General features: G+C 49.3%; 1 protein-coding gene across 1 annotated transcript in view; it reads left to right on the top strand.

Annotated features, from left to right (window-relative positions):
* C2CD2 (C2 calcium dependent domain containing 2) overlaps positions 1-25,213 on the top strand; it is a 61,663-nt gene extending 36,450 nt beyond the window's left edge. Inside the window, exons 7-14 of the mRNA NM_001192676.1 lie at positions 833-941; positions 4,635-4,699; positions 7,283-7,407; positions 8,696-8,870; positions 10,039-10,152; positions 12,978-13,105; positions 15,474-15,789; positions 24,846-25,213. Coding sequence (NP_001179605.1) covers positions 833-941; positions 4,635-4,699; positions 7,283-7,407; positions 8,696-8,870; positions 10,039-10,152; positions 12,978-13,105; positions 15,474-15,789; positions 24,846-25,066 — 1,253 coding nt within the window. The 3' untranslated portion in view covers positions 25,067-25,213. The remainder of the gene's footprint in view (positions 1-832; positions 942-4,634; positions 4,700-7,282; positions 7,408-8,695; positions 8,871-10,038; positions 10,153-12,977; positions 13,106-15,473; positions 15,790-24,845) is intronic.
* Positions 25,214-25,733: the final 520 nt, after the last annotated feature.

Here is a 25,733-nt window from a genome sequence, read left to right as displayed (position 1 = left end):
GGGCTGTTGCTGTGCAGGCTTTTCTCTGGTTGCGGGCACCGGGGGCTGCCCTCCAGCCGTGGTGTGCACTGGCTTCTCTTGTGGAGCGCGGGCTCTGGGGTGTCCAGGCTCAGCAGCGACAACCTGCGGGCTGTAGAGCAGGGCTCACTAGTTCTTGGTGCGTGAGCTTTGTGGCTCTGTGGCACGTGGACTCTTCCCAGACCAGGGATCAAACCTGCGTCCCCTGCGTTGACAAGCAGATTCTTTACCAGTGAGCCACCAAGGAAGCTCTACCACTGATGACTGATCACACGATACAGTCACAGCTTTATGCCATAGGGCAAGCACAGCCTTGAAGCAGACACAAGTCTTCATTAGTGAAATGTCCTGTTACCTGCATCAAATACCTCAAAAATTTTTGGCTAAGCTGAGTCAACTGTAAAAACATACATTTTTGTAAAAGGGAAGCAGGTTCTATGTGAGGTACCCCCAAATTTAGCAGTTACCCCAGATGCCCTGACTTTTCCAAGCAGTTAGTCTTTTCCAAAGTGCGGCCCACATCTCTGCTGTAATGTCACCCCAGGGAGGGCACCGCCCTGGGGCGCAGTGCCTGCAGTCAGAGCTGAGGGGGGAGGAGTGTGACTTGGAGGCAGTCTAGAGCTGTGGACATCCAGCAAGTATAGAATCTGTCACCCCAGAGTATGTGCTTTGAGAGGTTGTAGATGGACACTCAGAAGTAGGAGAGCCAAGACCACAAACATTGAATTCAGCCTTTCTCTTATATGCAAAACGTCTTGATCCAACTAGAAGAGAGAAATAAAGGCTAATACGGTGGCCTTCTGTCTGATTACAGGCAATGTTAACCCAGTGTGTATAGTTCGGCTGAATGATCCTGTGCAGAAGTTCTCCAGCACCCTCTCAAGAAACACTACTGCCCTCACTTGGGAAGAAGAATTCACCTTGTGAGTACAGCTGGCTGTCATGGACTTGGGTTTCCATGGCCTCACCTACTCGATGCTGCCAAATTCTGAAACCATCCCGTAGCACAAAAGGAAGGAAGGAAGGAAAGGAAAAGAGCAAGGGTGGCTTTAAGTCAGACACGGATTTCCTTTTGAAGGCAGCGCTTAGTATCGGGTCACACCTCACCTACTCCCCTGCCCCGCTCTGACAAGAGAGACGTGTTGGACCTTCCACTTGCTTTAGAAACACACACCACCCAGATCAGAATGGAAGGAAACTTCTGGTTGATACTGATCGCTTACAGTGAACAATGTTGGATTCGTGATCTCCGAAGAAGATTTAGCTTCAGGACCAGAGACCAGGCTTGATCAAAAGCTTGGTCAAAAAGCTCAAGAGCTTTTGTGTAGCAGAGTTTTATTAAAATAAGAAAAGGGACAAGAGAAAGCTTCTGACATAGACATCAGAAAAGGGAAAAGAATACCACACTTGCTGGTCTTATCAAGGCCTTATATACTTTTACCAGACCCACTCCCACAACATAAATCTTAAATTAACAAGATTAGAACTAACAATTGAGAGGTCTTACCAGACCCACTCTTACAACATACATCTTAAGATAACAAGATTAGTCAGAATGTTCTTGTTAAGGAGAAGAAACATGTCCTCGAGCAAGATACATTGATGATATATAATCATTAGTACAGAACTTAAGGAAAAACATATCCTTGAGCAAGATGAGTTTTGTTGCCTCATCACTGGCTTAAAGAAAATAACCTCTTACTTGACTAAGACAAAGCAATGTAGGGAAAAAAAAATGTCCTTTTCTCCTCCTTGAGGGTTCCAGACCACTTCCTCCTTGAGGACCCTGGACTCCTTATCAACCCACCCAAGAATTAACTCTTTCATTACCAAAATCTGACAAAGAGAATGGAAAAAGGGAAAAGTGTAGACCACTTATAAATTATGATGTAGGAATTACATCATAATTATGATGTAGGAACTAATATATTATCAAATAGAATCCAGTAGCACATTAAGAATAATATACCAAGGACTTTCCTGGTGGTGCAGTGGGTGGAAGTCCTCCTGCAAATACAGGGACATGGGTTCATCCCTGGTCTGGGAAGGTTCCATATGCCATGGAGCAGCTAAGCCTGTGGGCCACAACTACAGAGCCTCGTACTGCAACTACTGAATTAAAAAAAAAAAGAAGACTCCAGTGAGGCTGAGTTCATACCAAAAGTGCAAATATGGTTTAATGTGAGATCTATGAATGAACTCTGTTGCGTCACGAGATCAAAGGAGAACACAAAGTAATTATCTCTATATAGGTCCAAAAGACAGTCAGTGACATTTAATACCCATTTCTAATTTTTAACACTTAATTAGAACAAGATTTATGTTCACTTCTTTTTCAAAAGATTTAAAAAAAAAATCACATTAGTGATAAGTATTAGAAGCAGTCCCACTAAAGTCAAGAGAAGGAGCCCCATTGTTTTGTTCTAGAAGTACTGGTTAATGCAATTAGATAAGAAAAAGAAATAGTATGCAAGGAGAAGGAAATGGCACCCCATTCCAGTGTTCTTGCCTGGAGAATCCCAGGGACAGGGGAGCCTGGTGGGCTGCCATCTATGGGGTCGCACAGAGTTGGACACAACTGAAGCGACTTAGCAGTAGCAGCAGCAGAGAGGAAGAGGCAAAACCAATCATTACTTGGAGATGCTATTATTGCATATTTAGTCTACTCAGGGTTTCTCTGGTGGCTCAGGCAGTAAAGAATCTGCCTGCAATGCAGGAGGCCAGGGTTTGATCCCTGAGTCAGGAAGATCCCCTGGAGAAGGAAATGGCAACCCACTTCAGTATTCTTGCCTGGGAAATCCCATGGACAGAGGAGCCTGGAAGGCTACAGTCCATGGGGTCGCAAAGAATTGGACACAACTGAGCAACCAGCACACACAGACTTCTCAAGAAAATCAATTGAAACTATTAGAAATAATGGATATAGGATAGAAACAATAATACAAAAATTAATATAAATTATATGTTGGTAAAGCAGCTGACTACAAAAATATAGAAATCACTTTCTGGTGTTAAATAGTAAATAATTTACGAAAGTAATGGAAGAAGGTGTCCCATGTATAATATAAAGGGCTTTTTGTAAATTATTAATACAAAGATGAGATTCTCATAGAAAATTGGGCAAAATATCTCAACTAGAAATAAAAAAGTAAGAATTATAGATAGCTAGAAACATCTGAAAAGATATTCAGTCTCAGAAATAGCTTAAGTAATGCAAACTTAAGCAAAGATTATTTTTCCCCTTACAAGTGGGTAGAGAAAAACTGAAAGTTGCCAGTGGATATATATATATATATTGGAATAATTATTCTGAAAGTCATCAATATATATAAAAAAACAAAATCTTTTATATGCATATACCTTTTGATTGGCAATTGCTCTTTTTCTAAGGAAATAATCACACATGTGTGCAAAGATATACATATGAGGATGTTGATCCCAGCTTGTTTATAATTATGAAATATTGGAGGCAAAACATTATTAAGGCTTGGTTATTAAGGAGTTGGCTGAATAAAATCTCAGAGGCCCAGATAGTGGAGTACTAGATGCCTATGAAAAAGGATGTTGCTCTACAGCTATTAACATGGGAAGATGTCCATGAAATCTTAAGTGAAAACAACAGATTATATAGGAGTGGGGAGGTATATTATGTTCTATATTTGTTTTCAAGTAGTTATACAGCTCTGCCTTTTAATACAGGAACTACTAACCACATGTAGCTCTTTAAATTTCAATTAATTAAAATTAACAAAATGAAACCCAGTTCCTCAGTTTACACTGGCCACATTTAAAGTTCTCAATAGCTGGGAGTCCCTGGTGGTCCAGTGGTTAAGAATTTGCCTTGCAATGCAAGGGAACACAGGTTCAATCCCTGGTCCAGGAAAATTCTACCTCCCATAGAGCTGCTTAGCCATGAGCCACAACCACTGAGCCTGTGTGCCTGAGCCCACATGCCTAGAACCCATGCTCTGCAACAAGAGAAGCCACTGCCATGGGAAGCCTGCTCACCACAACAAAGAGTAGCCTCCACTCTTTGCAACTAGAGAAAGTTCATGCGCAACAATGAAGACCCAGTGCAGCCAAAAAGAAAATAAATTTCTCAATAGCCAAATGTAGCTGGTGGCCACCAAACTGGATGGCAGTTCTACAGAACCTTTCCATCATCATTCATTAAGTTCCATTGGATAATCCTAGGAATGTGCATGTGGGCTCAGTCGCTAAGTCATGTCTGATTCTGCAACCCCATGGACTGTAGCCCACCAGGCTCCTCTGTGCATGGGATTTTCCAGGCAAGACTACTGGAGTGGGTTGCCATTTCCTACTCCAGGGAATATGCCCTATCCAGGGGCTGAACCTGCATCTCTTGCATTGGCAAGTGAATTCTTTACCACTGAGTCACCTGGGAATCCTAATCCTAGAAGACTAGTCACCAAATATTAACTATTTCTGGATAGTGAAGTTGCTGATAATCTTTGTATTTTCTTGGCTTATATGTCTCTGTAGTTTCTTAAATATTGATGGTGATTTGCATTCCTTTCTGTCAAATCAGAAAACAAAATACTATTTCAAGAAAATATTAAAGCATTTTTAAGGACTCACAGCCCTTCTTTCCACAGTGAGTTGAATGCCAAGTCGAGGGAGTTGCACCTGCAGATTTCAGATGATGGGCAGTCCTCAGAAGGTGGGTGTTCAGCAGACAGAAGGAGGTCTGCTCTCTGGGAGGGTCATACAGCAGCCCTGGCCAGGGCCTTGGAGCAGGGAGGGTGGGAGATTCAGCAGAAGAATTGGCCCTGCCCACTAAGCCACTCCAGGTTTTCCCAATGGAATGTTTAGTCAAAAGTCCATTCCAATTATTGTTGTTGTTGTTAAGTCACTAAGTCCTGTTCCACTCTTTGCGACCCCATGGACCACAGCACACCAGGCTCCTCTGTCCTCCACTATCCCCTGGAGTTTGCTCAAACTCATGTCCCTCGAGTCAATGATGACATCCCACCATCTCATCCTCTGTCGCCCCTTTATCCTCCTGATCAATCTTTCCCAGCATCAGGGTCTTTTCCAGTGAGTCAACTCTTTCCATCAGGTGGCCTGATGGAAATCCTAAAGAGTTCCTTTAGGGTTGATTGGTTTGATCTCCTTGCAGTCCAAGGGACTCTTAAGAGTCTTCTCCAGCACCACAGTTCGAAAGCATGAACTTTTCGGTGCTTAGCCTTCCTTATGATCCGACTCTCATATCCATACATGACTACTGGGAAAACCATAGCTTTAACTATATGGACCTTTGTCAGCAGTAACTCTAGTTATTAGCAAGGTCAAACATTCTGAGAAAGAGTATATTCAACTGGTTCTTTTCATTTTTTAAAACAAATATCCAAAATCTTTTATGCAACAATTTTTGGCTTGAGAAGCAGTTTTCAGCCTTCTTGGGCTTAATAAACCTTCTTTTTTTAGATTTTATCTCAGTTTTTAATTGTGGTAAAACATATATAAATGTTACCATCTTAACCATCTTTGAGTGTAAAATTCAGTAGCATTAAGTGCATTCACATGGTTGTACAGCCATCACCACCATCCATCTCCAAAATTCATCTTTGTTGTGGTTCATTCACTCAGTCTTGTCCAGCTGTTTGCGACCCCATGGACTGCAGCACACCAGGCTTCCCTGTCCTTCACCATCTCCCAGAGTTTGCTCAAACTCATGTCCGTTGAGTCAGTGATACCATCCAATCATTTCATCCTCTGCTGCCCCCTTCTCCTCCTGCCCTCAATCTTTCCCAGCATCAGGGTCTTTTCCAGTGAGTCCACTCTTTGCATCAGATGGCCAAAGTATTGGAGCCTCAGCTTCAATGTCAGTCCTTCATTTTACAAAACTTACACTCACTCCCCATGCCTCTCCCATAGCCTCTGGCACACACCCTTCTGCTTTCTGTCTCCATGAATTACAACTGGCTTTTCCTTGTAAAAGAAGCCCCAGCAGCTTAAACTGAGCACATGCTTTGAAGTAAAGTGTTAGTTGGCTCAGTCGTGTCTGAGTCTTTGTGACCCCATGGACTGTAACCCTCCAGACTCCTCTGTCCATTGAATTCTCCAGGCAAGAATATTGGAGTGGATTGCCATTCTCTTCTCCAAAATTGGGCACGTGCTTTAGATAAAAGAAAACAATAATCAGAGGTAAAACTCTCTAGACTGAGTGTGAACCTGTGTATGCATGTGTGTAAATCCATAGTTTCAGTATTTATTAGGTTTCTTAAAATCTTTATGAACAAAATGGAGAGGTGACCCTTGCCTGGCCAATTAAGCTGTGAAACTAAGCCATCTGTTTATCTCCTAAAGTTACTAAGACATAGGAAAAAAGCAATTCAAGCTCCCTAGTTAATTAGCCATAATTTTGAGGCAGTTTCCTGAGCTCTGTAGTCTGGAGATAACTGGGATGCTCCTGAGATAAGAACTGACATTCCAAGAGAGGGTGTGTGGTCTGAACACAGGGTGGAACTGCTGTTTGCTAATCCAGGCCCAGGGCACCACCCCTGCTGGCCATGTGGGAATTTCATTCCAGTCCAGCCTGATGGGATTTGTGAAATTTCTAACTTAAGAAAAAACAAAAACCAGGACAAAGAACAACCACATAACCTTTACTCAAACTCAGATATTTTTAACATTTTGCCCATTTCCTTCATTGTTTGTGCTCATGCATGGCGGTTGCTGTCAGTTGGTCTTTCTCTCTCGCCACACGCACACACACACACACACACACACACACTCAGGGTAAACCATGTGCATTTAAGTATGGGGCATCCTAGCCCTTTGCTCCTAAATTCTTTAGTATGTGCTTCCTAAAAATAGGGGCATTCTCTTATTTGTCCACAGTGTCGTTATCAGCTTCCTGAGTTACACTGATTCACTTTGTTAATCTACCCACCAGATTTTTCAGTTCCCATCAGCCGATACCCTAAGGTCCTTCCTAGCAGTATTTGATCTTAGTATAGTGATCCTAGTCCAGGATAGGATCACATACCGCCTCTGATCTTCATAACTCTGTAGCCCCCTTGGTTTGTGGCGTTTCCACAGCTCTCTTGTATCTTTCACAACACTAACTTTTCTAAAATGGTCTGAAATGGGAGCGTTTCCCAGTGAGCAAGGCAGGAGGGTGGGGAGGGGTGAGAGGTGCGGGGCGCGTCCAGGGTTGCTTCTTGGCGCAGCTGCTCTGGGCCATCCTGCTCCCGTGCAGACACCCATGGTTCTCCCCACTCATCCCCTATCTCTTTAGCTCTGTTGGCGATGACGACTGTCCCCTTGGATTTGTTCAAGAAGCAGCCTTCCGGGCCTCAGAGCTTTACGCTAACCAGCGGGGCCTCCTTGGGCAGCTCGGCGTTGGGTTCAGTAACGGCAGAGGTATGAGGTCCTCTATGAGGCCAACGTCCTGCCCCACCCACTTGAGCAAAGGGACGTCTTTGTTGATGTCATGGTCTGAGCACAAGGTGAAAAAGAATTTCCAGACATGAGGCAGAATGAGAGAATAGAATTTATTAGAGTGGGAGACACTCTTAGAACAGCGGACAGGCTCAAGGGAGAGCCAACCCCTTCCGAGAACTATTGGCCTCAAGACAAAGGAAATTCATGCTAGAATGGTGGTATTAAGTGATTGGTTAGGATGCTATAGAGTGGGTAGAAGGGTGGGTATTTTACATAATATGTCAGGGAACTGGCAGGTTTAGATCCAGAAGTTCACGGTAAACAGTTGCTGTGGGGCTTGGTTAATTCCGGAAATTTTTATCCTGTGGCCTCGATGTAGGATGCCACAAATATGACCACAATGTAGGGCTCCACACCTGTGACCTTGGTGTAGGATACCACAACTGTGACCATAATGTAGGGCTCCACGCCTGTGACCTCGGTGTAGGGCACACGCCTGTGACCTCGGTGTAGGGCCCTGCACCTGTGACCTCGGTGTAGGGCTCCGTGCCTGTGACCTCGGTGTAGGGCACACACCTGTGACCTCGGTGTAGGGCTCCGTGCCTGTGACCTCGGTGTAGGGCACACACCTGTGAACAAAGTGTAGGGCTCCACGCCTGTAACCTCGGTGTACGGCACAAACCTGTGACCTCAGTGTAGGGCTCCATACCTGTGACCTCGGTGTAGGGCTCCACGCCTGTGACCAAGGTGTGGGGCTCCACACCTGTGAGCTTGGTGTAGGACGCCACACCTGTGACCTGGGTATAGGGCTCCACAACTGTGACCTTGCTATAGGGCACCACAATTTACATCTGTCAGACTCCTGCTCTCATTCACCTTGAAGCAAGACGCTTATCCAAGAAGAGCTGCTGTTCCTCCCACACGTTTCTAGACATGAGTGGGACGCTTCCTGCCCGGGGTTACGCAGCATCGTCTGCCCAACATAACTGCCCGTGACGTCCTTTCACTCAGGCCTAACTCAGACAGGGCTATCTTATTTTGTTTGGTTCTCCAGCCTGTGTTCCTATCTTTACAAGCTGAGTGGCTGGGTCTGAGCCTGAGTCTCATCCTTCTATGTCAATTCTGGGAAAATCAGAATTCTTACCCATTAATTATGATACTAAGTGACAGTTAAAGATATCAGAGGTTATTGCAAAGGCAGGCAGTGTGCCATGGCGAGGTGTCCGTCGGCATGGACCACAAAGCAGGTAACCAGCCTTCTCTACAGTTTTCTTACATAGAACCCGGTGAGGTAAAACCCTGGCAAATGCCTCCGCCTGTTCCTGCTGCAAAGATAGAAAAAGACCGCACTGTGATGCCATGCGGGACCGTGGTCACTGCTGTCACTGCCGTGAGAACCAAGCCTCGCTTCGACGCAGGGAGGGCGTCCCCGATGGGCTCTGGTGAGGCTCCTCCCCGTAGAAAATCTGAAATCACGCTTCCCTGGGAAATGTCTTGCATCTATAAACTGCAGAGCACTGTAGGCTGCATGATTATTCCTAAGAAAAATCTCCTGGCACAGGAAGAATGGTAATTGGCAAGGCTTTTGCATAGCTTTTTTTTTTTTTTTTTCCCCAAGACAATTATCTTTCTATCTTGTCAGACGCAGGACAAGACAAAGCAAGGTTCAACCCTGCAGTGTATTCTGATACCAAAGTCAAGATACTAGATGAAATATCTCATTAAATTAAGTACGCCATGACATTTACATGGGGCAGCACTTTATCTTAAAACATTAGATGTGAGCAGCCAGTATATTTTCTCACGTTAAAAATCGTTCATTCGGAGGCTGGATGCATAGTGGTTTCAGATCTGTCAAATTCTGTACCTGTCCCCACACCCACTGCCTTGGAGACTTCTGTAGAAGTGTATGATTTATTATTACTTTTTAATCTGTACTGTGTTCCTGCCTATACAGAAGTATTATCATGCCAGAAAAAATCACTTGGCTCAGTTCTTGAATGAAAATCAGAAAGTGAAATTCTGGCTTCATTCAAAGGTTTCTGAAATTTTATTTAAACCTAGGTTTCCAATGCCTCTTTGGGGGCATTCCTCTCCTCCCCCCGAAAAAGAATAAAAGAGTGTGTTAAAGATATCTTAAGGTTTTCCTCTTACCTTTTCCAGCTGCATGAATATTTAATTAGGAATACATTTTTAAAGTTTATTTATTTTTTAATTGAAGGGTAATTGCTTTACAGGATTGTGTTGGTTTCTGCCAAACATCAACATGAATCAGCCATAGATATACACATGTCCCCTTGCTCTTGACCCTGCCTCCCCATCCCACCCCTCTAGGTTGTTACAGTTAGTTATATTTACGTATTTGGCTGCCTTGGGTCTTAGCTGTGGCACAGGGACTCTTTTGTAGCGGTATGTGGCATCTAGTTCCCTAACCAAGGCTTGATCCCGGGCCTCCTGCTTTGGGAGTGTAGAGCCTTCGCCGCTGGACCACCAGGGAAGCCCCCCAGGCTGCTTGAAGTAGAGCTGAAATGAGACATGATTTCACTTTCCGGTGACTGCAGAGTCGGACAGCTTTCGAAGGGCCGCTATAACCAGGATTTCTCCCGGCAGAGTCTCCCCTGAGGACACCTGTCAAGGTGAAGGTCATCGAGAAGGACATCTCGGTCGAGGCCATCTCCTGCCACGGTGCCCCCGTCAGCAAAACATTCTCTTCCTCAGACACAGGTAACGTGAGGCCACTCGAGATGGTCCCCAGTCGGCTCCTTCCGGCTCTGCTTGCGAGCTCTCATCTGGTGAGAAGACGCATTTCCTTGTTAGAGTTTGGGGAAGAGTTGTATTTTTCAAGGATAAGTGAGGAGCTAAAAGAACACGAGGGAAGTGGAAGTCAGTGGAGGACTGAGAGTGGCCTTGGCATCCCTGCCCTAAGTTCCAGGGAACTTGGACAAAAGAAGCAGAAAACCCAGCTCATGCCTCACTGCGAAAAATTTATGGCTGTGATTTTTCCTTTTGTTCGGTGTGCCAATTACCTGGATATCATAAAATAAGCAGGATTCAGGGATATAATTGTAAAGACTTCTCTATTTTTTGTCTCCGGAAACCTCTGTAATAAGGTGGCATGCTAAGCCACTCAGTCGTGTCCAACTCTTTGCAACCTCTTGGACTGTAGCCCACCATGCTCCTCTGTCCATGGGGATTCTCCAGGCAAGAATACTGGAGTGGGTTGCCATGCCCTCCTCCAGGGGATCTTCCCGGCCAGGGATGGAACCTGGGTCTCTTACATCTCCTGCGTTGGCAGGTGGGTTCTTTATCACTAACGCCACCTGGGAAGCCCCTGTAACTGGGTTAGTGTCCCCAGAGCTCTGGATGCAGGTTCTCACTTCCTGGTCGCTTGTGTCACTGCCATTGGAGTCAAAACACAATCTAAATTTGGGGTTAAATTTCCTCCCTTTGATCATCACATGTGACCTGCACTTTGAGAAGGATGGAGCAGGCAGCTTCTCTCCAGCTCGCCCACCAGCCCCCGTCCACCGAGTCCTGTTTTTCTTTCCTTGTTAAGGTTGCGGATGGGATGGGAGAGGTGGGCACGGGGCAGGCAGCGCTCCTTTGATGGGTGCTGTCTTGGGATGGCTGTGTGTTCTCAGAGCCTGGCAGGAGTGGAAAATTGCCTCTTCCCCATGGGAGTTTCCCTGGTTCTATGGGAGCTGCAGGGTACCCGCCCCTCCACCGACAACAACTGCAGAATCCTCGGCGGAAGCAATACCCCTCCTTTGGCTGCTCCCGAGAGTCCTTGCTCAGCTCTGCCTTGTACCATGGGGGCACCTTCACCCTGAGCAGGGTGTCCCTGCTGTGGATCCCCAGCCCGCTCTGTGCAGCCAAGGACCCTGGAAGCTTTCTCAAGCATAGCTGACACCCGGCTGGGATCTCTGAGGATGGACGGAAACTCTGGGCTCGGTGCCGCCATCCCTGTCCTGAGACCTGGGACTGGCAGCGCTGCCATCTCCCGGGAGCCCTCACCATGCTCTGCTCTTCCCCTGGGGTCGGGGGTGGGGGGTGGTCATTGACCACATAGGTCTCCACCACTTGGTCCTTCACGACTGCTGTGGAAGTGGAGCATCTGTGGTCCACAGACTAAGGCCAAAGTGAGAAAAAGTTCCTGTTGACATCCTGCTCCTTCACCCATGTCCTTTTAATTGCCCTACAGCAGCGATTACCTGTGAGATCCAGCAGCATCTCTGAGTGGGAGAGACCTGGCCGGGTTGATGGGGGGCGGGGGGGGGAGTGGGGGAGGTCCCAGCCCTGCCGCCCACCTGGCTGCCTCCTGTCTTCCCCATTCCTCAAATGGAGACTGAAAAAATCCCCCGCCCCGGAGACCTTGGGAGTATTTACCTGAAATAACACGCACTGAGTTCTTTGCAGGGCTTGGGTCCGAGTTAAGCATTCCCTGGATGTTGGCCGGGGTGTGGGCTAATCCTGGGGAGGAGCAGCTTCCATGAACGGTCGCTTGACACCCTGAACAATAGCTTGTGTGTGCGAACTTGGGAGGGCCAGGGGGTAGCTGCACTGCCCTTCAGAATTCACGTTTCCCCAAAGCTCAGAGGTTTCTGTTTCCTTACATGCCTTAGTTATCACCTCCACTGAGGCATCACTTCCATACATTAAAATGCCCGATGTGAGGGCCTCCCTGGTGGCTCAGTGGTGAAGAATCCCCCTGCCAATCAGAAGATGCTGATTCGATCCCTGATCTGGGAAGATCCCACATGCTGCAGAGCAACTAAGCCTGTGCACTGCAGCTACTGAGCTGTGCTCTAGAGCCTGTGCTGGAGACTAGCCCCCACTTGCCGCACCTGGAGAGAAGCCCGAGCAGTAGCAGAGCCAAAAATAAATAAACAAAATTATTACTATTTTTTAAGTGCATGATGTGAAGCGTACACCTTGGTGAGTGTGTGTAAGCACAGAGCATCAGCTGTAGACCAGTAACATTGCCTGTCCTGCTCATGAAGTTTCCCCAGAACCTGCCATGCCCACTGTAAAAAAAAAAGTATAATTTTTTAAATTATTGTATTATTTACTTCTATTTTATTGACTGCACTGGGTCTTCGTTGCCACGCACGGGCGTTCTGTATTTGCACTGCACAGGCTTCTTATTGCTGTGACTTCTCTTGTTGCAGAGCATGGGCTCTAGAATCTGGGCTCAATAGTTGTGCCACACAAGCTCAGTTGGCCCGAGGCATGTGGAATCTTCCCGGACCAAGGATCAAACTGATATCCCCTGCATTGACAGGCAGCTTCTTATCCACTGGACCACATCCAGGGGAGAAGTCCCCGGTGTGCACTCTTACATCTGGTCTCTGCTTACCCACTTCTGAGACAGCGTGGAGTACTTGTGACAGGCCAGCTGCCCACAAAGCCCAAGCTAGTCACTCTCTGGCCCTTTACAGAAAATGTTTGCCAGCCCCTCCTTAACGACCAGATCTGTTGCCCAGTCTTTGAAGTTCCTGTCGAAGTTCCAGGTTTTGCTAATGTGTCCGACCCTGCTCTTCCCCCGGCAGAGCTGCTGGTGCTGAACGGGGCCGACCCGGTGGCTGAAGTCGCCATCCGACAGCTCAGCGAGTCCTCGAAGCTGAAGCTCAAGTCCCCGAGGAAGAAGAGCACAATCATCATATCCGGGGTCTCCAAGGTGAGCCTCTCCTCCTCCCACGCCTGCCCTGCCCTGGCTCTCAACTTAACTCCGAAAAGTTCCACCCCTGGAATGTCAGGTTGCCTGCGTGCTTGCTAGGTGGCTTCAGTCGTGTCCAACTCCTTGCAACCCCATGAACTGTAGCCCACCAGGCTCCTCTCTCCTTGGGATTCTCCAGGGAAGAATACTGGAGTGGGTTGCATGTCCTCCTCCAGGCAATCTTCCTGACCCAGGGATCAAACCTGCATCTCTCAGGTCTCCTGCATTGTAGGCAGGTTCTTTACCACTAGCGCCACCTGGGGAATGTCAGATTGTGTTCCCCCAACAAGGGATTCAGAGAATCCCTTGGCACCCCACTCCAGTACTCTTGCCCTGAAAATCCCATGGACGGAGGAGCCTGGTGGGCTGCCCTCTATGGGGTTGTACAGAGTCGGACACGACTGAAGTGACTTAGCAGCAGCAGCAACAGCAACAAGGGATTACTTGTGGCATTTTTGTTTACGCAGCTTATCCTGTTGAGGAAGGAACTTGATGGTTTCTGACCTGGGATGCTTTGAGTGTTGAGAGGTTGGTGAATCATTTGAAGAAAAATTACTGAAAGAGAAAGACCAAGATGAGGTCAGCTCCCCTTCAGGACAGGACCTCCACCCCCATCACCAAGCCGTCTTGGGGAACTTTCACTTTACACATGACTCATTTCCAAACCCTTCCTTTTGCAGTGAAACTTTATGCCTCCTGCAGTCAGAGAAATGAAACTTGTTTTAAAACACATCCCTGTCCCTGTGCCTTCCTTGTGCTGCTCTGTGACCTTAGTCCAGGGCAGATGGCAGGCTCGAGGCATCCCGTGTGGACAATGGGCAGGCCAGGCTACTGGAGAGGCTAGCCCTTCAGGGAAAGGGCCTAGGTGACAGTCCCTAACTCTTTTTAACCTTTCAGAATGAGCAAAGAAAATGTGAGTGATGGAGGGGCAGGTGGGAAATTTAGTAGTTGGGAGGGGACAAGGAGAAAGATGAATTTTTGGACACGGCGGGTAGCTTGATTTCTTGAGGGCATAAGAGGGTGGATAGGAGGGCATGCTGAGAACTGAGCCCCTGGCTCTTGGGAAAGGGGCCATAATAGATCGTGGGAAGTGCTAGGGGCGAGTCACCAATGTTGCAATTGTACCCAGGGTGTGGGTGGCCTTGGAAACCATCTTCCAAGAGCCAGGTGATGCCTCTGGGTTTCCTGCATGCACTTCCAGAAGCAGCCAGGAGGGGGCGATAGCATCTCTGGAAGCACCCGGCTCAGTTCAGTAGTTGGGTTTTCTTTAGGATTAATAAATGAGTGAATGTGCTTCCCTGGTTGCCCAGTGGTTAGGACTCCAAGTTTCTACTGCAGGGGGTAGGGGGTTCCATCCCCTGGTCAGGGAACTAAGATCCCACATGCCAAGCAGTGTGACCAAAAACAAAACTATACCAAACTAAAAACCAAAAATAAGAATGAGAGTAGAACTGTTAGTCACTCAGTCGTGTCTGACCCTCTGTGACCCCATGGACTGTAGCCCGCCAGGGTCCTCTATGCATGGATTCTCCAGGCAAGAACACTGGAGTGGGTAGCCATTCCCTTCTCTAGGGGATCTTCCCGACCCACGGAGAAAACGCAGGTCTCCTGCATTTGCAGGCAGATTCTTTACTGTCTGAGGCACCAGAGGCTTAAAAAAAAAAAGAACAAATAAGGACAAGACTTGTGACTGTCTCCATCTCCTCTTTCTCTAAGGTTTTATTCTAGATCATTTAGTCCAGCTGACTTACCATTTTTGTTGTGGTTGTTTAGTCGCTAAGTCATGTCCAACTCTTTGCAAACCCTGGACTGTAGCCCACCAGGCTCCTCTGTCCATGGGATTCTCCAGGCAAGAATACTGGAGTGGATTGCCGTTTCTTCCTCTAGATGATGTTTGCAACTCAGGGATTGAACTCACATCTCCAGCACTGGCAGGGGAATTCTTTACTGCTGAGCCGCCAAGAAAGCCTCATTTTTACTGAAGGTCAAATTGTCCCAGATTGAATCAGTGGGCATTTCTGACTTGGGTCAGAAAAGGCAGTTGTCAGTGGTCACTAAGCAGACTATGTGCCACCTCCACACCCAGAGAGGGTGCTTTTTCCCAGATTCCCCCAGCCTGGCACCTCAGGCCGACCTTCTGCCTTGGGAGACCTGCGTCCACTGATTCTCAGCTTCCTTAGCTGTCTCCTTGGAGGGCCGGGCACCTTCGGACACCGAAACCACCCCCACGGCTGTGTGTGTGGGGCTGCCAAGGCTTCTCCAGCTCACTGCTCCTCCCGAGTATCCTGGCACCTTCCTCACCCTGACTTTGTCTCTCGCCCCTGGACAGACCTCGCTATCTCAGGACAGCGATGCGGCCCTGATGCTGGACTACGCAGCCTCCATGGATGGTGCCCACCAAGAGGATGCCCCCCAGGACCAGCCGGAGGCGGCTGTGACCTCTGCCCCACCGGAGGAGGCCCCAGTGGGGACCCTACCAGCCCTGGAGCCCCAGGAGATAGAGCTGGACTCCTGGGACTTGGAGAAAGAGCCACCCGCTGGGGCGTGGGGTGGCCAGGCCCTGCAGGACCCCGAGGGGGACGAGTTGTCTGAGAGCTCCCTGAGTGTGTCGGAGTTGGAGCCAGCCGCTGCCAAGAAGCATAAAGGTACCAGCCCCTCCCCACCCGGCCCTGCTCCCCATCGCTCCCCTCTGCCAGTCTGTGGCTTTGGTCTCCTGCTAGTTTCCAGACTGAAATTCAGTTCTCAGCCTCTGCTCTCTTTCCCTTCTCCTCTACAAGGGCACCCTACCCTTGCACCCCCACGCCTACAAAAACACCTGCACTCAATGTTTGAGCCCATTTCGAGCCCATGGGCAGGGCTGGGGACACGTTCAGAACCCTTCTGCGTGTGAGTGGCCGGGTCATCTCTCTGTGTTCTCGGGGCCACTTGGTGTTCATGGCTAGAGGCACCCTGTTCTCTGTCTGTGCACCCTCCTCCTGGGAGTAGAACCATCCAGAGCATGGAGAGGGGCCACCAGGAGCCACATACCACAATGGAGCCAAGGAGACCAGCTGGGCAGAGACTGGGGTTCCCTCAGCTGCACAGATGGGCTCCCCTGCACTTGCATGCCTCTCAGACTCTTCCCTCCAACTGAAACCAAACCAGACCTCCCCACTCAGCCCTAACAGGACCCACAGAGAGAGAGCTCCCTAGAAAATTAGCCAATTAACTTAACACATGTGTGGAGGTGAGGTAATCATTGAATTAGAATAAGCGACTGTTTTGCATTAGCACTAAAACAGGGCTTTAAATCTGTACATTTCTTCAGTGTGCAGTTTAATCCAGACAGTGCTTTGGCACGATGGTGACCTGAAGATACTTGCCAAGAGAATTTAGCCCAGAGGTTTGGCCAGCTCTAGATGTGAGGCTTCAAGACTCACTGAGTCTCAGCTCCCTCCTCCATGTTCGGGGATATACCTACTGCGGGTGCCCGCCTCCCCGAGAACCCCACCGGCCGAGCGGTTATAGGAGGTCCCAGTGCAGAGCATGGGATAGGAGAGCCGAGGCAGGGGCTGGGGCCAATCCAGGAGTCCTGGGTACAGCTCTGTCCTGGTTCCTCGGCGAGGGTAGACATTAGGAATCTCACTAGTCGGGAACCGTGGTCAGCGGCTCTGCCTTCTGCTCCTTTGTTCTTGGTGCCGCGGACCAGTGCAGTGGTTCCTGCTTGGGGCAATCATGTCCCCTCCCCAGGGGACGCCGGACGTGGCTGGAGAATTTCAATTGTCATAGCTGGGAGTAGGGGGTGCTGCTGGCTTCAGCCAGGTCGAGGCCAGGGTTGCCGCTCATCACACCTCGGGGCACAGGACAGCCCTGGTATCCTTGGGATGGAGCTGGAGAGCCCTCCGCATTCGATTCCTGTCTCTCCCCCTTGACCCACCCCCGCAGATCGGGGACAGATCGGGGAGGAGGCAGAAGTTAGAAGAGGAGGAGAGAGAGAGGAGAGGATTCCTAGGTGTGGTTCCAGACCCTGAGATGAAGAGACTCCATCTGCCCCCTGCCCAGTGTTGAGACCTTATCCCCAGGGCCCCATCAGGTGACCAGGAGTGGCGTGGGGAGTGGTGACCTGAGCACTGGCTCTGTGGTGGCTTCCTGGCTTCTGTTGTGGAAAAGGTGGCCTGGCTGTTGGTCCACAGCCTGGCATGCACCAGCCCCCGACCTCCGCCCCCGGTGTCTTGGGGCCAGAGCTGCCCAAGGGGGCTCACCTCGGCCTAAGGCAGGCAGGTGGGCACTGGGCAGGGTGGACACACGGGGAACAGGTGGATGTGCCCCTTCTGTGCCCAACAGACCAGCAGCCGTCCGTCTCCTCTTCTCACAGAAGCTGGCCCTGCCTCCCGCCCTCAGCCCATTCTGAAAGGCTGAGCCTCGCCAACCCAGGTGCATTCGGAGACCGCTGTTCCCTCCTCCCTCGCTCCCTCTGCTGGTCCTCCCAGGGAGCTCTTTCCCTGCGGTGTGTGTCCTTGCTGTGTCCTGGCCACCCTGCTTCTCTCCCGTGGCCGGTGGGATGGGTGACACCCTCACTCTGGGGACCTGGTGCCCACAGATGTGCTGGTCCTCCACCCTGAGCCCCGGAGGATGGCGCTGGGCTCCCAGGACGCACCTCACTCCTAGGGCTTCACAGACGCAGGATTTTTTAAAGGGACGCATTTGGTAGCACTTAAAAAAAGGGCTTTATATTCTCAGTGTTAATCTCTCAGTGTTATCTGAGAGATTTGTTGTCAGAACCTTAGATGGTTCTGCGTTGTGCAGATAGTTGCTGTTTCCCACCAAAACTGGTGATAAGGAGGCAGCTCTCCTTTGTAAACTAAAAACAGTTTTCAGATTAAGAACCACCTGTGTCTCCTGTCACAGGAGGAAGTTAGCTTTCTGAGACCTGCCTGCCTGTTAGAATTCCCCTGGAATTCTGCCGATTGGAAATCTACTTACTGTGATGATGCAGCCAAGACAGGAAATGCATTTCTCAAACTAGTTTTATTTTTAGCTTAACAAAGCCCTGGTATACTTATACCACACTGCGAATGCACTTAAGACAAACCAAATGTAGAAGTGGCTAAGATGGTACATTTATGTCTGTTTTACCACAAGTCAGAACAAAAGCATCGGTGGAGACTTTGAGAAACACTCAAAAGTAAGACAAAGAGAAACAAACCAACGTCCTGCACAGTAGCATCCTACGTTGTGTGATGTAAATGCTTCAAACTCTTACCGTCTCGCATTCTGATTTTGCTGTTGCAAACTTTTCTTTTCACTTCTTCCTTTTCTCCATCTCCTGCTCATCCCCTTTAACTTAAGAGGATCGCTATGCCAACCAGAGTTAATTGCCTACACAGTAAGTTATTTTTGTTTTATATATTTTTTAAAATTAAGAATAGTCTTGCTATGAGGAAAGCAGATACCCTAACTGAGCTGGAAGCTAGATAAGCTCCCCACGTCCCCATCCCTCCCGTCCCTTCCCAGTTGGACCTTGCCAGGATGCTACTTTTCCCACATCCCTCCTGCAAAGTGCCCTGGTCAGGTGGTAGGAGACCGGCATCTCAGGGAAAGACAGGACGGTGGTAGCCCACGTGCACCACCACCTCGCCAAGAAATACAGACGGACCGGCCTCCATAACTGTCCTTGGTTCTAAAAGGTAGTCATTTCTATAAATGGGCTGTCCATGGTTCCCCTTGAAGTCTAAAGCTGTCCTTTGGGTAGCAAACTGCAACTTACAAGTTTGCTTTTGGTCACCGTTCTCCTGTCAGTAAGATGTTGGGACACATTTTTCCTTGAGCGATTTATGTCTGTTAAACTGTGGAAACAAGCAGGAATAAAGTGGGGAGTATCTGCAACGTCAAATAGAATAATTATTTTTAATTCCTTCGTATATGAGTTTATGGGGTTTCTCGGGGGCGGTGCAGTGGTCAAGAATACACCTGTCAATACACCTGCCAATGTAGGAGACACAGGTTCAATCCCTGGGTTGGGAAGATCCCTTGGAGAAGGGAATAGCAACCCACTCCAGTATTCTTGCATGGGAAATCCCATGCACAGAGGAGCCTGGCAGGCTACAGTCCATAGGGTCGCAAAAGAGTTGGACACAACTGAGCAACTAAACAACGTGTTTATACTTGAGCCTTATATATATATACACACACATATATATATTTTATTAACCTTGCTGGCGGAGAAGGCAATGGCACCCCACTCCAGTACTCCTGCCTGGAAACTCCCATGGATGGAGGAGCCTGGTGGGCTGCAGTCCGTGGGGTCGCTAAGAGTCAGACACGACTGAGCGACCTCACTTGCACTTTTCACTTTCATGCATTGGAGAAGGAAATGGCAACCCGCTCCAGTGTTCTTGCCTGGAGAATCCCAGGGACGGGGGAGCCTGGTGGGCTGCCGTCTGTGGGGTCGCACAGAGTCGGACACAACTGAAGCGACTTAGCAGCAGCAACGTTGCTGGAACCAGAGAAAGATTTTTTTTTCTCTTCCTGGTACCGTGTAAGATTTTGGTTATTTGCCTTAAGTTTCACGTAACCCATTTTCACATTTGACCTTCAGGCATCTTTAAGATCAGGAGTGAGGTCTGAGCCTTGCTTCTTGCCCGGCAGGTGAATGAGGTGGGCTTGTTAAATCTGAACAGCCTCTCTCCATTGCCCCATGGTTGTGAGTTCCCCTGTCAGCAAGGAGTGACAGATTCTGGGGCCTGGGGAAAGTGTGACCTTCCAAACTAGAGTTCTTGTGTCATCAGGGTTCTCCAGGGAAACAGAATTGATTGGTTCTAGATTTCAAGGATCTGGGTTGTGTGGGTGAGTCTGAAACCTACAGGGCAGACAGGAGCTGATGCCACAGTCTTGAGGCAGAATCTCTGCCCGGGGATCCTTCCTTTTTGTTCTCAGTTGATTGGATGAAGGCCATGCACGTCACCTGGGGTATCTCCTAGGGCTCAGGCACAGGTGGGAGACCTGGACCACACGGACAGGGGCTTCCCAGCAACACTCAGCTCAGTGCCGGATGGAGTCGCTGGGCACGCTGGGCAAGCTGGCATAGAACACTGGGTGCGGCGTCCTGGTCATGTGGCTCTGAATGGCCCTGCCTCCCTGCAAAGATGAGTGCACTTGCCCGTCTGAGCTACGACCTGCCGTGCTGCAGCTGTATCGGTGTCCACCAAGCGCAGCTGTGCTGTGTCCATCCCCAGTCATTTACCCCGAAGGTCACTGTGCTTGAGTGACCAAGTTTAAACAGACGATCACATTTTTATTTAGTGATGAAAATGGAATAACCTCGGCTTGTACTGGTCCTTCTTCATGTGTGATGAGTTAAACTGCAGAGCCTGGAGAAGGGCTCACAGCGCTGGAATATTCTGTCCTCCCCAGGCCACCGGCATGCCTTTCATCATGCCCGGAAGCCTATCCCAGTCCCTGCCAAACAGCAGGGCTCTGCTCTGAGCTCCCTCTGAGAACTGCTCAGTCCCACCCTCTGGAGAACTCCCCAGCAGCAACTTGGCAGACCGGCCCTCCAGATGCCCGCCAGCTACCTCCAGTTCAGATGCATCCTCAGCAGCACAGAGGAGCCAAGCTTTGAAGGACAAAGCATGTCCCTCTCTGAGTCTCTACTTCCTTATTTGTAAGCAAGAGATGAGAGCACCCTTGGAGGTGGCTGGGAAACGTAACCTGGGCTGCAGCTTGTAGAGGTGCAAACCTCAGTCTCGCCCCTCACGTGACCATCCTCTGTCCAAAAAGCCGACGTCCCCAGAGTGTGGCAAGTCGTGGCAAGTTAGGGGTCAATCTGAACCAGAGCACATGTGGCAGCATCTGGTTCTGGACTGATGCTGAGCAGGCAGTTAACAACACAGCACCCCTGCTCCAGAGGGTGGAGGACGAAGGACAGAAACCACGCGTGTGCCTGGCAGGGAGGGCAGCGCAATCTTCCACACGGTATCCAGGGTTCAGGGATACAGGAGGACACAGCTGCCGTTCCAGGATCCTCATCCTAAGTCAGATCTTCCCCTTCCCTGTCTCGTCTGTGTTAGACCCTGGGGGTGGCTGAAACAGAGCTCCATAGGTGAGGTGCTTTAAACAACAGAGATCTCGTCTCTGAGTTCCAGAGGCTGGAAGTCCAAGATCAAGGTGTGGGCAGGGCTGGCTGCTCCTGAGGCTGGGAGGGAGGGTCAGTCCCAGCCGCTCCCCCAGCTTTGGGGTTTGGGGGGGATTGCTAACAACATAGCACGTTGCCTCTTGGCTTGTAGGTGCATCACCTTGAGCTCTGCCTTCATCTTCACATGGCGTTTCCCAGTGCGCCTCTGTTCAAACTTCCCCTTTTTATAAGGACCCCAGTCATACTTGATTAGCACCTGTCCTAATGACCTTGCTATAACTGAATCGCCAATGTCATGACCATATCTCTAAGTAAGGTCACATTCTGAGGACCTGGGGTTAGGACCCCAACATAAGAATTCTGGATGGACAAGATTCAAACTGTGACACCACCCCCACTCACACCTTAGATCTTGGCTCCAAACCCCAGATGGGATTTCAGCACAGGGACACGTGTGAAATGGGCTTTGTGGATGGAGTGTTCAAGGGGAGGTTCTCTTACTGCTGGCTTCCACATCCCTAGGTCTGCAGCTGGCCTGGGGGACAGACTGGTCTGCTCCCCTCCCCACACTTCCATTCCCTGTCCCCCACCCCAGGGAGATGGGAATGGGAAGTGGGATTAGAGTCTAGATTAACCAGATGGGTCCCTCGGACCTCCCTCCCTCTCCTCTGTTCTGATGTGACAGCCCCACATTTACATGCTATTTGAGGGGCTGAAGCCTGTGTGCTGCGGTCCATGGGGTCGCAAAGAGTCAGACATGACTGAGTGACTGTGAGCTTAACCCAGAGCAGCTACCTGTAGACCAGAAACACCTCCTAAGCACTTCCCATCCCCCGCCTACCCGAACCTAAGGGAACCTGGCCAGGTTGGGAGCCTCTGGGACATTTGAGTCCCTAGGTCATTAACCATCAGGCATCACTGTATCCACCCCACTGGCCAGACTCCAGAGTCAGGCCCCATGGGTTGTGGTGACCCCTGCCATCATGCACCCTGCCTGCTGTTTTTTTTTGAGATACGCTGCATCTTCCCGGGATTAGAATGGATCCAGGAATGGACCTCTGAGGTCCAGGGAGCAGCCAGTCAGGCCCGTTGACTTGAAGTAAAGCCACGGAGACTTACATTCACCTTTCTGCTTTGTCCCTCTTCCAGCCTTCCTCAAGCCCCCGCACACCACCTCCCAACTCTGGTGGTGGTGGTGGTTTAGTCACTAAGTCGTGTCTGACTCTTGTGACCCATGGACTGTAGCCCGCCAGGCTCCTCTGTCCATGGGATTTTCCAGGCGAGAATACTGGAATGCATTGCCATTTCTCAAACTCATGTCCATTGAGTCGGTGATGCCATCCAACCATCTCATCCTCTGTGTATATATATATATTTACAATTATATAGATATTTTTATATATTTGCAATTATATATATTTTAATAATTGTAAATATATACATAAATACATGTACATATACATATGCTGCTGCTGCTGCTGCTGCTAAGTCGCGTCAGTCGTGTCCGACTCTGTGCGACCCCATAGATGGCAGCCCACCAGGCTCCCCCATCCCTGGGATTCTCCAGGCAAGAACACTAGAGTGGGTTGCCATTTCCTTCTCCAATGCATGAAAGTGAAAAGTGAAAATGAAGTCGCTCAGTCGTGTCCAACTCGTAGCGACCCCATGGACTGCAGCCTACCAGGCCTCTCCAGCCATGGGATTCTCCAGGCAAGAAGAGTACTGGAGTGGGTTGCCAGTGCCTTCTCCGACATATACATATATATAACTATAAATATATATAATTGTAAATATATATATATATATATACACACACACACACAGAAGATGAGATGGTTGGATGGCATCACCAACTCAATGGACATGAGTTTGAGTGAACTCCAGGAGTTGGTGATGGACAGGGAGGCCTGGCGTGCTACAATCCATGGGGTCGCAAAGAGATACGAGTGAGCGACTGAACTGAACTGACTGATGTATATATGTATATCCTATTCAGCCTTCTTGAAAGGTGATTGTATCCAAAGAGAGAACCAAAACAATTCTTTGGGGGCAGCTTTGACCCAATGAAACTCAGCCCGTTTCTCTTGAGCTTCCGCACAGAAGCTTCTGAGTTTTCAAGGTACATGGCTAATATCAAAGGCAGATGTCTTCCTACACTTGTCATAGTGTTTTCGTTCCCGTGGTGGTTTCTCTGTTTCTCTGTCCCACCTCTCAGTCCTCAGGGGTTTTATTTGGAGCAGCCAATCAGGAGAGGAGACCCATCCATTCTGGGCAGAGCAAGTAGGACGGGCATCCTTAAGTTCAGGTCTAGGGTGTGGCCTCTGAAATTCACGGGATTGCTGCCTTCGCCACAGTCAGTGCTGATCCTGCAAAGGTCTGTGGACAGGGCTCGGTCAGATTCCACAATTATCTGTCTCAGCTAGAAGAGCAAAGTGTTGCCCTCAGGCCTCCTGTTTGGATTAAGCCGGATGGTTTTGCATATGTCACAGCTTTTGAAGTACTTGCTGGATCTGTCGTGAAAAGAATGAATTGCCAGATTAGCTATAAAGCTCCTTATTGGGAAGGTCAAGCCATTCTTCTTTCAAAGTCCTTAACTCCTACATGCAAAATGGTCATGGGTTTCACAGCCTGACTGGAAAGGACCCTGGTGGGGCCTTACTCACAGGATGTTAAACTAGTTTGTGGAAGTGAAAGCAGGTTAGTGGGCTCTGTCCCGTTGCTATGGTAACTGGCCTTTAACCTTTAAGGAACCATCGCTGTTGAAATCACTGCTGCTGCTATATTTTTCTAGTTCATGTTCCATCATTTTACATCGAATTTGCATAGATCCGAACAAGCAAAAGAGGTTTTGTAGATCAAAAGTGATCAAGTAACAGACATGTCATGTGACTTAGCTTAATAGACACATGCTGGATCTGGAGTTATAAAAGCTCTTCCTCCCCAAAAGAATAAGTGTCATTTAACTTTCCTAAGGGGCTTCCCAGGTGGCTCAGTGGTAAAGAATCCACCTGCCAGTGCAGGAGTTGTGGGTTTGATTCCTGGGTCGGGAAGCTCCCCTGGAGAAGGAAATGGCAACCCACTCCAGTATTCTTGCCTGGGAAATCCCATGGACAGAGGAGCCTGTCGGTCTACAGTTGACAGGGTCACAAAGAGTCGGACACGACTCGAACTAAACAACAACTTTCCTAAGAAGGTGAAAATCGTTTCTGTCAGAGTCCTTAATTTGGTTTTGATATCGGAGCATCCTTTCTGGGTCATTAGAGCCCTGCTCTGCTACTTATACTGTTCCTCATGACAAGGAGTGGGTAGGGCTAGGGGACCCCTAAAAGTCAGGGATCTGAGTGCCTTCCCTGGGAATGGATTCCAAGGGACAGTCCAGCCCACTGCCCCTACTCTCCTTTTTTAAGCTGCTCTGCTCACTACGCCTTGGGAGCTCTTGTGTTGCGCACAGGCCTGACCCAGCTGCCTTTCTGCGCTTGCAGTCACAGGCTGCCTGTGTTAGTCACTGGAGCTGCCTTCTCTCCTTCCCTCCCGGACACGTCCCAGCCTCTCGCTGCAGCCCTCTGACCCTATGCCTTGCTCTTTCAGGAGGAATTTTAAGGAAGGGTGCCAAGCTCTTCTTCCGCCGGCGGCACCAGCAGAAAGACCCCGGCCTGAGCCAGTCACACAATGACCTCGTGTTCCTGCAGCAGCCTGATGGGGCACGGAGGAAGGGGGTGACGCTCTCTCGGATCCTGAACAAGAAGCTGCTCTCCAGGCACCGGGGCCAGAGCACCCTGAATGGCGCCCCCTCGGACCCCTGCCCGTAGGCCGGTGCCCCCTCCCCAGGGAAGCTGCACGTGCGGACCCACCATCGCCACCTGCCGGGATACAGCCAGAGGGCCAGCGAGCTGCTGGACGGCTGCCCTGTCCACCGTCTAGCTGGGGTTTTTCCAACCATTTTGTCTTTTAAAGGGAAAAAAAAAAAAAAAAACAGTCTCCATCCAGGAGGCTTCCCTGAAGAGAATCTGCAAAGCCCAATTTGCCACCAGAAGCCAGGGGACCCGAAGACTCCACCGTTTGTCTGTGCTCACAGCTGAGGACTGAAGTTAGATGGGAGGATACTTCCCGTGCGAGCTGTGGAACTCACTGTAAGGGGCTGTGGATGGGCAGCTGGGGAAACGAGCTCGGTCCTCCATGCTCTAACCTTGGTTGGTGCCTGGACCACATAGCAAAGGGGACGGTTCCTCCGTGCTGTCACTGTGAATGGAATGGATGGGTCACCTCTCCTGATTGGCTACTCAGAATAAAAAGTGCGGCTGCCCCTGCGGAGTGAGAGGAGGGACGCGGGCAAACAGAGCAATCACTGCAGTAATGGAAACACTGACAAATATAGGAAGACACTTGCCTTTGATATTAGCCATATAATTTGAAAAATTATGCAAATACTAAATATATCCTATGCATATTATGCTGAACACTTTTCTAAGTTTACTT

This window comes from Bos taurus, chromosome 1, assembly GCF_002263795.3.
Source record: "Bos taurus isolate L1 Dominette 01449 registration number 42190680 breed Hereford chromosome 1, ARS-UCD2.0, whole genome shotgun sequence".
Lineage (NCBI taxonomy): Eukaryota > Metazoa > Chordata > Mammalia > Artiodactyla > Bovidae > Bos > Bos taurus.
Note: the sequence above shows the minus strand (reverse complement) of the source record. Positions and strands in the feature narration are given on the sequence as shown.